At 44.9% G+C, this 13,336-nt stretch overlaps 1 protein-coding gene across 6 annotated transcripts in view; it reads left to right on the top strand.

The window, feature by feature from the left end:
- The window catches only part of RGS12 (regulator of G protein signaling 12), a 691,597-nt gene that overhangs the window by 582,054 nt on the left and 96,207 nt on the right, over positions 1–13,336 (top strand). For all 6 annotated transcript variants that reach the window (XM_086964151.1, XM_086964150.1, XM_086964152.1 and 3 more), the window contains one exon: positions 4,718–4,788. In XM_086964151.1, the coding sequence (XP_086820277.1) occupies positions 4,718–4,788 (71 nt within the window). The remainder of the gene's footprint in view (positions 1–4,717; positions 4,789–13,336) is intronic.

Raw genomic sequence — 13,336 nt, 5'->3', positions numbered from 1 at the left:
ATCCGGACGGACAATATGACAGCCATGTCTTACATACAAAAACAGCGGGGGACACACTCTCTGCAACTGTCCCAGCTTGCACAGAACATTTGGAGATGGGCCATTCCTCACAACATACACCTGACAGTAGAACACCTTCCAGGAATTCACAATCAGATAGCAGATCTGTTGAGTCGACAGTCATAACAGATTCACAAATGGCAGATACATCCACAAGTTCTTCAACCATTCTTCCAAATGTGGGGGCATCCACAGATAGATCGGTTTGCCACCCACGAAAATGCAAAATGCCCAACCTTCGCCGTCAGGTTTCCACACCCACGGTTGGAGGGGAATGCGATATGGATGAACTGGTCAGGCAGATTTGCGTACGCTTTTACGCCGCTCTCACTCATTCCACTAGTAGTGCGCAAACTCAGACAATAGTCTCTCAAACTAATACTAGTAGCTCCCACATGGGCACGTCAGCCGTGGTTCACCACACTACTGGATCTCTCACTGGTTCCACATCAAAAATTATGGCTCACGCCATCCCTGTTAACACAGAACACAGAACCATGGAGAAATAAGACACCCAGAACCAAGACAACTGAATTTGGCGATCTGGCTCCTAAAGTCTTAGAGTTTGGTTACTTAAACCTACCACCAGACTGTATTAACATAATTAAAGAAGCTAGAAGACCCACTACCAGAGCATGTATGGCGCTAAGTGGAAAAGATTGCAATATATTGTAACAATAATCGCATTGACCCACTAGATGCTTCCATCCAAAATATTATTTGCTACCTTCTACACCTACAAAGGTCCAATTTAGCTTATTCTTCCATACGCCTGCATCTGGCAGCAATTGCAGCCTATTTACAGAATAGACAACATCGATCTCTCTTCAGAGTACCTGCAATCAAAGCATTTATTAATCCCACCTAGGTTACCACCTGCTCCAGTATGGAACCTAAACGTGGTCCTTACAAGACTTATGGGACCCCCTTTCGAGCCTTTACACAAGTGTGAATTGCAATTCCTAACATGGGAAACTGCTTTACTTGTTGCCATCACCTCTCTCAGAAGAGTTAGTGAAATACAAGCATTCACAATACAAAACCCATTTTTTCAGATACATCCTAACAAAGTGGTTTTTAGGCCTAATCCTAAATTCCTGCCAAGTTATTACTCCTTTTCACCTTAACCAATCAGTAGAGCTACCTGTGTTTTTCCAAAACCCGGAAAGGGCTTTACACACCTTAGATGTTAGAAGAGCTCTGTTATACTACACAGACAGGACTAAATCCTTCAAAAAGACAAAACAACTATTTGTATCTTTCTCTCCCCCATCTCTAAGGGAGGAATTGCCAGATGGATTGTAAAGTGTATACAAATATGCTAGCAAAAAGCTAAACGTACACTAACGGTTCCTCCTAGAGCGCACTCCACTCGCAAACTAGGAACCTCTATGGCTTTCTTAGGAAGTATACCACTAGAGGACATATGCAAGGCAGCAACATGGTCTACAATACACACCTTCACTAAACACTATTGTGTTGATGTGCAAGCCAAGCAGCAAGCTGCAGTAGGCCAAGCTGTCCTTAGAACACTGTTTCAGAATGCTGCAACGGATACAAGCGACCACCGTTAGGGGAGACACTGCTGCACAATCGCTGCAAAAGTGTACGATCTGCAGCTAATATGCCTCGAACGGAATATTCTACTTACCAGTATTCATCTGTCTTGGCATGTAGAGCTGCAGATTCGTACACGCCCTCCCGCCTCACCGAGACTTGTATCCGTTCCAGTACTCATCTTACTTAGATGCACACGCATGAACATCCTTTCTCTTTACTTCTACTAACTCCATCATTTCCCATCATGGCGAAAAACAATCTGAGGATGGAGTCGATGACCATGCGCAGTATTGTTCACGGGAGTAGTCCCCTATCTCGTGACTACAAAGACTTCTTCCAAGAAGACAACAACCTGCAATCATCCGACACTAGGTGGCGATCTATTACAAAAGTGTACGAATCTGCAGCTCTACATGCCAAGAACAGATGCATACTGGTAAGTAGCATTTTCCTTTCACAGTGAAAACCTTCAAAGCATTTTGTATGGTCACCAAAAAGCACCATCACATGCTCGAACAATAAGCTCAAATAATGGGTGGCAAAGTTAACCTCTGCTGAGGAGACTACACTCGACTGGGCCAAATTAAGGTCTTTAGTCCTCATATCGGTTTAGGACCATCCACTGCTTAATTTTAGCCGGTTGTTTCCGTTGCTCAGCACCAGCACTTAATCATCAACACTGGCACTTCAGCACTAGCTACGGACACATTCATTTATGGTAGACATAGGGAAATTAAGTGATTCGCCCAGAATCACAGGATGTTGAGCAGACGCCGAGACTCGAACCTGATTCCCCAGCTCCGAAGTCAGCAGCTCTGGCCATTACGCCACACGCTCTCCCCACTTGTAGGGTTTGTTGGTTCAGTGTTAGGCAGCACTAACAGGAGAAATGGGCTGTTCGAAGCTTCCTCCTGGCAAGAGAGCCAGCTAACCACTGGGACCATTGTAATTGGTAGAGAAGAAAAATAATAATAATCCTGCTGGACTGATCAAGAGTTAAACATTGTTTCCCAATGCTCTTTTTATTGGAAAATCTCTGAGAAAGAAAACCTAGTGAATTTCACAGACGCCAACTCCATATGAGTAGTATAATAAACAGGCTGTGTACAGGATACCTTTAATGTGAGACGGGCTTTCAAATTCATATAAGTTGACCTCTAATGGGTGTCCACAGTAAAGCATTCCTCTACACCAGTGGTTCTTAAATTTTTACTTCTGTGGGTCCCCTCTGAATCATTACTGGTAACCAGGGACCCCAATGAGTCCTTATTGGAAGCCGGGTACCCCTAGCTTAACAACTTCTATTATTTGAACCTCTAAGCAATACAAAAAAAATATAAAAACAAGTATAAACCAAACAAATGGACAAATATTGAAATCATTTTTTAATAATCAAATATAGAAATGTTTTTCAAATGTTCAACTCTGCTTCTTTAATTGTATAACATTTTTTGATGTATTAATTGCAAAATGATTTAACTTTGTTAAACAGTCATAGAGCCCCTTAGTAGGCCTCGTGGACTCCCAGGGGTCCTCGGACCATAGGTTAGGAACCACTATTCTAGACTGGGCAATCCTATGCATACTAAAGACAATAGACATAGACACCCTTGAGGATCGTATAGAGAAAGTCTTGATTGCACCACTCCCTTAAGGGGCAACACCTGTTTACAGGAGAAGTATTTACCCAACTCCGAAAAAGATAATTGATACAAATATGTAACATTACTGGTCAAGTGGTATTGAATTATATTGATGGAACTTTGTTCTGTGCTTATGGTCTCAGATTTTCTTTAAATGCAATAAAAAATGAAGTTGGTTAATAGAGGTGAACGAACAGTTACCTATAATCCTAATTGCTCTCTTGCGGAATCTTCTTTACAGTCAATAGTACTGAACTGTCCAGCCTACCCATTAGATACTATAATATAAATATATATATTCATTGTAAAAAACAAAGGTTAAAGTGACATTATAGTTGGGAATTGTAACAATATCTTACTTAGCATTACAAAAACTTAGAAATTCACTGGAAAAAACAAAGTTTGAAGATGCGTTATAGTTAGTTGAAAATATCAGTTAAAACATAACTTTTTAAACCAACAAAACCACTGAAATTCATCACTTATAGTTAACTCCAATAACTATAACTCGTGCCCTTGAATAAATAACTCTCGCCCCGCCCTGCCCTGCATAGTGTTATCAATTGTCATTTCAGATCTCATTAGGGATGTTATACATGCAGTCTTGAACATGTCATGAGTGATGCAATATGTGAGGGTACAGTGTATAGTGCCTAACTGCCCGCCACGCACAGCCATGAGGTTAGCTTTGCTTAAGTGTCAATGTTTGCAGCCTATTTTAATATATTTACCATTATACTGCTGTGGACGTGTTACTGTGGAACTTTCAGCGTGACAACCGGGATGATTCAAGCATGTGAATCTATGGAAGATGTCAAAACTGGAGAACTGCTGTTACTGGTAACTTTTTCCCTCCATTATTTATGGTTTTGTGTGGTGTAAAAAAAGATGCAGTGCCTTTACTATAACCTTAGAAGTGTTCCTCCCCTGACAGCATGAAACATTTTCTGGTACTCTGCCACATTGAAAAAGGAATAGTAAACATAACAATGTAGTATAATTTTTATTAATGTTTTTGTGGTAGCAAAGAGGGTCTTTTTTGGCATTGAGGTGTAGGGTTGCTATGGGTCCAGAGATGTTAGACTTATCTCTTCGGAATAGTGCACCAGGCTTCTGCTGTTATTTAGTACTTTATGGTTTGGGGTTAGAATAGATTTATTCATGTAAGGAGTTGCAAAGGTCTGCTAAATATGACATCAGTCGTTGTAGACATGGCTTGCTTCTTAAAGGCATTCTGGGTAACAAGTCTCTTTTCATGAGTTATGCTTAGATTTATGCAGGTTATCCTAACACTTGCTTTGCTTGGTTTGAAGCCCGTAGTATGTGAACAGTAAACTGCTCAGTGTGGAAACTACACTATTTACAAGTGCTAATGCCTGCTCAGAATATCACCCTCCACCCCAACCCCAATGCATGCATATAATACAGTGAAATAATTGTATTTTTTCCTGCAGACAAACAGAAAAGTGCCTCAACGAAACCAAATACAGTGGTAACTGGCAATTCCAGAAATCAGATGTTTACGGTAATATTTATGTTGCAATTTAATTTCTGCTCCAAAAGTTTGTTCTAATGTGTGGTGAAATGAAAGCCTTTCCACAGAATGCACAGTATCATGTCATTGTTTGGCATGCTTTAGATTCCCAACTCAATTAAATGCCCTAGAAGTAAGATGGGTTGTGTAAAGAGTTTTCCTCCTCTCATGGCCCTGGCCCTTTTGTGCATTTGGCTAATTTGCTTTTTATCTCCCAGGATTACTGGAGTCTATTTCATATTTTGTTTGACTTCAGGAACTTGATGAATCACCTCAGTGGAGTTATTAGCACCTTTTTGTGTCTTCTTCAGTTGGGTAGCTACATGATAAATGCTACGCAGGATGACAATGGGGGTCTGTGTGCCCTTTCCTTGTGGGTTAATTGAACCTAATTCTGTTGCTTCAGAGACCTCATTCCCTATTTTGAGAGAATTAATGTCTGGTTAGTTTCTCTCAGGAAAAAAATAACTGCACTCAGCAAAATGGACGAAAATTCAGAATGTTTCCGCTTTTAAAATTCCTGCACAGGAAAACTAAAAAAAAAACTGTTTCCAACTGCAGCACCTGAAGAAAAATAGGACTGCGCCTTTATATTGTCATGAAACCTCCTTTGGCATAGAGAGCTGTACTCGAGAGGTACCGGTTTCTTTGTTTTGTTTATTGGAGCAACCGGAGAGAGGGAGTCTGAGGCAACAACCACTCCTCCGACTGCCTCATCTCCGCTAGAAGAGGAAACCAAGAGAAGTGTGGCCAAGCCAGGGCAATGCCAATGACCAACACTTTCACCCTCTGCACCCTAAGAAGGAACCGAAGACTCAGCGGAAAGGGAGTGAAAGAAGACCTTGCAGCCACCTGCAGGAGAGAGTGTCCACAGCCCAAGCCAGCCGCTCTCTGGTCCTCGACCAAAACATTGGCACCTTGGCATTGAGAGAACCCGCAAAAAGATCTATCACTGGGACTCCCCACTGAGCTGTAATTTCCTCAAATAGTTCCTGTTAGAGACAAAAATCCCCTGATGACAGAATGGCCTTGCTGAGATTGTCCGCCAGTGTATTGGAGACCCCCTGAGTGTGGATTGCAGACACTGCCAACAGACAAGACTCCGCCCAATGAAAGTTTTCCTGCAACCCTTGCCAGAGAAAGAGACGTGTCCCCCCCTGCCTGTTCTCATAAGCCAAAGTCGTAACATTGTCTGTCCTGACTAGTACAACATGCCCCTTCAGAAACCAAGAGAAAGCCTTCAGAGACAAGTGGACAGCTTCTAATTACCTCCAATTCAAAGACCTCCTGCTCTGGGACGGGGACCAAGAGCCCCTGATCTGACGTACCCCTATTCAGGCCCCACAACACGACAGACTGGCATCTGTTGTAACAATCCTTGGAGCAAGAAGGGAGAGAGGGACACCTTTCAGGACATGCTCCAGGATGTGAGCCATCAGCTTGTGTAAATGAAAGCAAACCCAGGGAACCAGAAATACTGTTGCTGCTAGAACCCCCTGAGCCTGGAGCCAATGTGCCGCCACCTGGGTGGGCTGGGCCAAAAGACCCAGAATGTGGGCTCAGATCTTTGCCACCATCACATTTGGCAGCGTGACCACGCTCAAATCGGTACGAAATCTTGCCCCAGTAAACTGACTGTCTTGTTCCAGAACAAAGCAGGACAAGAAAAGCATGTCCCTGCAAAATGGCCAGAACCACCACTGTGTGTTTGAGAGCTAACAGTTTTCTGGGAGTGTGAACCAGCCAATAGTCCAGATAAGGAAGAATGAAGATCCCTTGATGGTGAGCCAAAGCCACCAAAGGGGACAAGAGCTTTGTAAAGACATTTGGGGTGGACTTCAGACCGAATGGCAAAACTGCGAACTGAAAGTGGTCTTTTCCTATCGCAAACCACAGAAACCTCTGATGATTTAGTGCCATGGGAACTTGCAGGTAAGCCTCGTGCAGACCTATGGAAGTCATAAAGTTGTTGATGCTGGCTAAGGGAATTATGGACTGTAATGTCACCATTTTGAAATGAACCATCCTGATCCACCCATTCACCCTCTACAGATCGAGAATCGGCCTGAAACCCCAGACACCTTCTTTACGAGAAAATAAGAGGACTAGCATCCATTTCCTTCCTCCGCCACTAGAACTATTGCCCTCTTTACCAGAGGAGCTTGAACCCACTCCAAAAGATCATTTAACAGATCCCTAGGGACAGGGGTACGGATGGCGCTCCATCCAGGAGGCTGATTGACAAAGTCTATAAGATAGCTGTTCCTGACTATGTTCAAGGACATCGATCCTTCACATCCCATCTCCAGGCTTCCTGAAAAAAAACAAAAGCCTGCCGCCCACAGGAATCGACGACATTGTGCAGTAGTTGTCAGGACTTCTGCTTGGAGGAACTGAGCTGTGCTATGGCTCCTGCTGAAGCAGAAGACGTTTTGGACTGGAACTTCCTACGAACCAACAGAAAATGTCTGTGAAGATTTCCTGGAGGAACAAGAGGAAGAAGGCTGATCTCAAAAGTGTTTAAAGAAAGACTTCTTCCCTTTGTATGGCAGAGTATGCTTCTGATCCTTGAACATCTTGGCAATCATGCTGTCCAAATGATCACCAAACAGTAATTTTCCTTCAAACTGGATCTTTAGCAGAGTATACTTCTCAGCATAGTCTCCCTTCAAATGCTTCATCCACAAATTCCTTCGAGCCAACACCATGGAACCTGTTGCCATGGTCAAAGTCATCAAGCTATCCGAAGATACATCAGCCAGAAACTTTGCCTTATGCTCCATGTTCACCAGCAACTCAGAACAATCGGTCTCCTCCTGAATTGCTGTGGCCAATAACCCAAAGTCTGAAATAAGAGACTGAGCAGCATAAGCCGCATCAACCCCAACTTTCAGAGTCAGAATGTCAGCGAAAGTGTCTTCTTAAGTGCCCTCTCTACCTTCCTATTCATAGCATCTGAAGGAGAACAATCTTCTGGATTTATTGCCGTCGACCAGCTAAAAGTGGCCAGAATGCATGCACCTTAATGTTGTGCGCAAGATAATCTTAGCCTTCCTCCAGTGAATACAGCTTCTGTAGAAATCTGGGAACTGAGGAGCTATCCAGGTCCCTCCATTCTCCAGTAATCATATCCTTAATTCTGCCATGTAACGGCATAGCAAAGATGTGAGGTTGGACATATTGCAGAAATGTGCCTTCCGCCGCCTCAGAAGATGGGAATGGAGAAAAACCCAAATTCTTCCGGATGTGTTACAGAATGTCTGGCACCTCTTCTCTATGATGCACAAACTTCCCTGTAGAGGTGGATGGAAGGTCAGTTCCTGCGGCAATGAATCTCCAGAAGGGGAAACCACAACACCCACATTACAATGTGAGCCTTTTAGCCTGGGTTTAGCACTGTTATCCCATGTCCTGGCCACAGCTGCCGCAATTATAGCCTAGACTTCAGTGGAAGAGATCACAGCTGAAGGCTCATCCAAGCCCCTGGACCAGCTCCGTCGAGCTGGAATAGGCTTATCCTCTGCTGAAGACAAAAACACCTTTGCTTGGATGCTTGCTTCCCCACCCTAATATTGGTTTTTCCCTCATGCAGTTTCCATCTATCACTTTGGATAAATCCCTCGAGATAATGAAAGCTCTTAAGTCTGGGTCACCCTCCAACCCTTGTCCAGCTAAAGTACTGGAGTCTATTGCTGAGGTGATTAACCCAGCCGACAACTTGGTCCTGAACACATCTCTGCATGAGGGGCAAATGCCAGAGAGCTGGAAACACGCCAAAATTCTCCCGCTTTTAAAAAACCAGCGTCCGATCCAATGGTAGCCGGTAACTACAGACCAATATCATTGCTGCCATTCTTTTCTAAGGTTTTGGAGGAATATTTAAATACAGTCACCACGGAATATGTTGAGGCCAACCACTTACTTCACCCCAGTCAGTCGGGCTTCATAGCAAACTTCAGCACCAAAAGAGCCTTATTAGAAGTCTCGGAAACTAAACTATTAAAGCAACACTAGACAAAGGAGGCAATGTGGTACTGGTATTGCTGGACCTTTCCGCAGACTTTGATACCGTGTACCCTGACCGTGTCCCCTTGCGAAGACTCCAGGAGTGTGGCATTGGTGGCATGGTGCTTAGATGGTTCACCTCCTTTTTAAGTGGCCGTCAGCAAACTATATGGTCCCCTCTCTTTTCGGCTCCCATCCCCCCAATGAAAGTAGGGGTTCCACAGGGCTATGTTTTCAGCCCGACACTTTTTAACGTGTGTTTGCCCCCCTTTGCGCTCCTAGCTGAGGAATACTGCACAAAAATAGTATCTTACGTCGATGACACAAAATTGTTGTTCGCCTGTGATAAGGGTACTGATTTCAGAGGCAGTTAGATAAACACCTGGTGTTTTCCTGGCTTAGATTAAATTAATTGAAGTATAATCCAGAAAAGTCAGATTATTTTCTTCGGCTCTATTCCGTGTGAAGCATGGTGCCAATGTTGGCGACAGGATATGTCCCTCCCCTGTAACCTCAGTTAGCACCATAAAGAACCTTGGGGTCAATCTGGACTCGGACCTGTCCATAAAGGCTCAGATTCAAACTGTGGCCAGCACCTGCTTTGGGCTATTGAAAATGTTACGGAATGTTCTTCCCCTTCTCCTAGTCCCACACAGGAAGACGGTAGTCCAGGCCCTGATTGTAGCAAGGCTGGACTACGTCAATGCCCTGTATCTGGGCCTCCCCGACTATCTACTGAGTCGCTTGCAGGTGATCCAGAATGAGACTGCCACAGCTATTCTCATGGTAGGCCCTAGGGAGCGAATGACCCCTCACTTGATATCCTAACACTGGCTACCGGTCCAGAAGAGGATCCATTTTAAATCTCTGGTCTTGGCCCTTTAAGCCCTTCATAATACTGTACCCTTTACATCAGAAAATGATTCAGCACTATGTCCCACAACGGACTTTGAGGTCCTCAGTACAGCTCCTGATGACATCCCAAAGTTTTCCCGCTCATATATGGGTGGCCGATCCTTTCAAGTGGTAGCAGCACTGCTATGGAATAGCTTGCCACTTTCGCTAAGACAGGTGCAGGACCTTCTTGCCTTAAGGAGGAAACTAAAAACCTGGCTATTCCAACATGAGTTCTAGGCCTTCCTGTTTTTGTGCATACTGCCTGTCTCGTTGTCCTTAAGCCCCGGGACACTCTGTGGAGTAGCCGCATGCTTTACAAGTACCTAGTTACATTACATTACATTACCAACAATGGCAAAGGAAGAGGCTGCCCCCTTCTGATAGGCAGAAAACTCCATAGGAAACCAATCCAAAGGAATATAATTTAACTGCATGCCAGTCATACCAATAACAACGACTGCTGAATAAACAACCAATCCCCAATGCACACAATAGCAGCAAAAGTAAGTAAAAATGACCTCACACGAGGTCCTTATTGTATAGGTAAAAATATGCTTGCAGAGGAGACTTGCTGTCCCCCAATTGCTGCAGTCTTCCTGTCAGGTCGCCAACCTGGATGCACAACCCCAGCCACTGCGAACTGGCAAACACTGTAATCCTGGCATGCAACAAACGCTGGCTAGTAGCGCACTGTGTCTACCCTTACACAGCGCATCCTGGCCACCACGTTGATCGGGCAGACCCCGCAGTGCCTGATGAGCTCTAAATGCAGAAACCGAGAATGAAAAGCATGCTTCCCTTTCCTCCAGCGAATACAGGGCATGCTGAAATGAAAAAAGAAAAGGACCGCAGCACTGGTTACGGCCGACGCATGGCAAGCGCGTCCTGAAGAGACAAAGAAAAAAACTGAAGGAAAAAAGGAGGGTTTATTTGTTATTAAATCATGTGGCATGGGTGTCTGGTGAGGCAGGGATGCCTCAATGTTGTAATGAAGGGAAGTGAGGGAGGGGACGATAAGGGAATACATTTTTTTGACGATAACACCTCACGATGCGTTCAATAAATTCAGTGTTGTAAAACAAATGAGAAGAAAATGTACATTATTTCTTCTAATGTTTTCCTGCACGTGACTCTTACACAGATAAAGCAGCATTTGGATGTGAGAGCGATCTGGCTGGGGCTGAGATGGGGTGGGTGAAAGGGGGAAAGATGCAACTAAGAGACAAGACAGAGCGAGTGAAAACACGAGCCCTCGTGTGAAGTGATCAAACTCAAAGAAAAAAGTAGCTCCTAAAATGGGAGCAGTGAATGGACACAAGTTCTTCTTAAGAGCTTCTTATTCAGTCAGATTTTAGTTGAATGTATGCTTTTCCCAAAGAACCGTTTTCTTTACATTTTTCCAGTGGTTAGAAAGAGCAGGGCTTACGTGAACCAACAGAGGTGTCAAGATACTTATTCCATGACCTCCGGTATTTGCAGCACGGTGGACCAGTGTCATTGCAGGCTGCATTGCTCCTGTTAGATAAGCCTGAGTAATGTCAGTTTGATACCTGAGATGTTTATCAAATCTTTCTGGGTGGGCATTAGTACCGTTTCATGATGTACACTGCTGTGGCACCTCTCTTGATTTTTCTGACTTGCTTTGTTTCTGACTTGACCCCTCTTAGTGCCATAACAGTGCTTCTGTTATTTCTGAGGGTCTTTCCTCCTTAATGATTATGCCTCAATTATGGTTGGAGGATGTATGTGTGTGTGTATGTACATATATAAAATGTGTGTGTGTGAGAGACCGCGTGAATTGCTATATATCTCAGCAGTTTAATCCATCCTTTCTGGGGGGTTTTTAGGAGAAAAGATGTAGTTTCACTTGTAATTTTCACGCCGTTACTATTTGTTTTTTCATAGCACTCCTATGAAATCTATTCTAACATAATGAACGGGAAGGGGTTCCCTTGCAGGAAGCGAGCACGTAAATGCTTCAGTGAGTTATTCTCCCGATTTATTACCAACCTTGTCATCCTCACCTCAATCAAGGTTGACTTCATACTAGTGTAAGAAAGTGCCCCAACTTTTCCCAAACTGCTGATGTACTTTGAGTGTGCCCTGGGTTCCTGCCAAACAGGTCCTGTTCTTTCCCTAAACTGCATTGAGACAAAACCCAATTGGCACTCTTTGGCCACAGGTCTGTCCCTTTTAAATGGTACCATAGTTACCAAGGGCACTGTGGCCAGGGAAGGTCTCTTAAGAGTTGCAGCACTTATTGCGCCACCATTAGATGCCCTGTACCTTTACACAAACACTGCCTTTGCAGGCTGCGTGTTTTGGTGGAGAACAAAGTGAAGAGTCGACATGGCACACATCCTTGTGTGCCATGCCTACAACCTACTGCCCTGGCATAGGTCAGCCCCCCCCTCTAGCTGGGTGCACTATACCAGTGTTGAGTGCATGAGCCCTGTACCCCTACAGTGTCTAAGCCAATTCTTAGACATTGTAAGTGCAGTAATGCCATTAAGAGTATATGGTACTGGGAGTTTGTCATTACGAGCTCAACAGTATCATAATGGCTTTACTGAAAACTGGTAAGATTGGTATCAAACTTCTCAACACATTAAATCCACACTTATGCCAGTGTGGGATTTAATGAAAAATGAACACAAAGGGCATTTTAGAGACGCACCCTGAAAAACGACCCAACACTAGTGTCCTGACTGAGGGTTGCTTGCCAGCTGCCACCACCAGACATGTTTCTGGACCCCTGGGTCGAGAGCTTGCTGCTCTGGGGGGTCTGAAACAATGCACATCCTGGGACGAGGTGCCAAGCCTCCTCCCCCAGGATTGGCAGGGTCCACGAAGGGGAGGCCGCAAAGGCTTGCCGCTTTTGTGAGCTACCCCTCCCTTTTGCTGCTTCCAGCAACTGGCTCCCAACGGTTCTGACCCCCACTTTGGGCAAGGGAATCGGTGGGAAAACCAAGTGAGGTGTGCCTACCTTTGCCAACTCCACCCCTCAGGTGGGGGAGGCGAGGTTAAGCACAACTCTCAGTCTCTGCCATCTTGCAGATGGCGGGACTCAGCCAACCAGAGAGAGGCATATGTCCCCCTCCCAATGGAGGATGGCATAATAGGGAGTGTACCCACCCCAAGGACGAGACCCATTGGTCCAATACTTACATGTAACGCCCCTAAATCTAGTATTTGGGGGCATCCTTGAACCTTGCCTCCTCAGACAAAAACCGACCAAGATGAAAAGGACCGAAGAAGCCATGCTGAAACTAAGAAGATGAAGACGCCCACCGACTTCGCCCGAGCCCTACAGACCAGCCACCACCTCGAACCTGCTCTGGAGAAATCCCGGTGTGTCCTGCAGCCAGCAGCCTCAAGAACCCGAGAGACCTGCCCTACCTTCCAAAACCCAAGACTTTGTCTCCCATGAGCACCGGATTTGCTCACTCACAGACTCTGGCCCCAGCCAAAACCCTGAGTCTTCACCACTCTGCACCCGACGCCTACGGCCTGATGGCCCAACACCATGAGAAGGCGAACCTGACCTGAGATCTTGCAATCTCTGACCTGCCTCGAATCGCCAAGTGAAGCCTGCAGCCCCTTTCTGGAGAACCCCCACGATTGCAGCTGGTAAGAA

Source organism: Lissotriton vulgaris, chromosome 3_2 (genome assembly GCF_964263255.1).
Source record: "Lissotriton vulgaris chromosome 3_2, aLisVul1.2, whole genome shotgun sequence".
Taxonomy (NCBI): domain Eukaryota; kingdom Metazoa; phylum Chordata; class Amphibia; order Caudata; family Salamandridae; genus Lissotriton; species Lissotriton vulgaris.
Note: the sequence above shows the minus strand (reverse complement) of the source record. Positions and strands in the feature narration are given on the sequence as shown.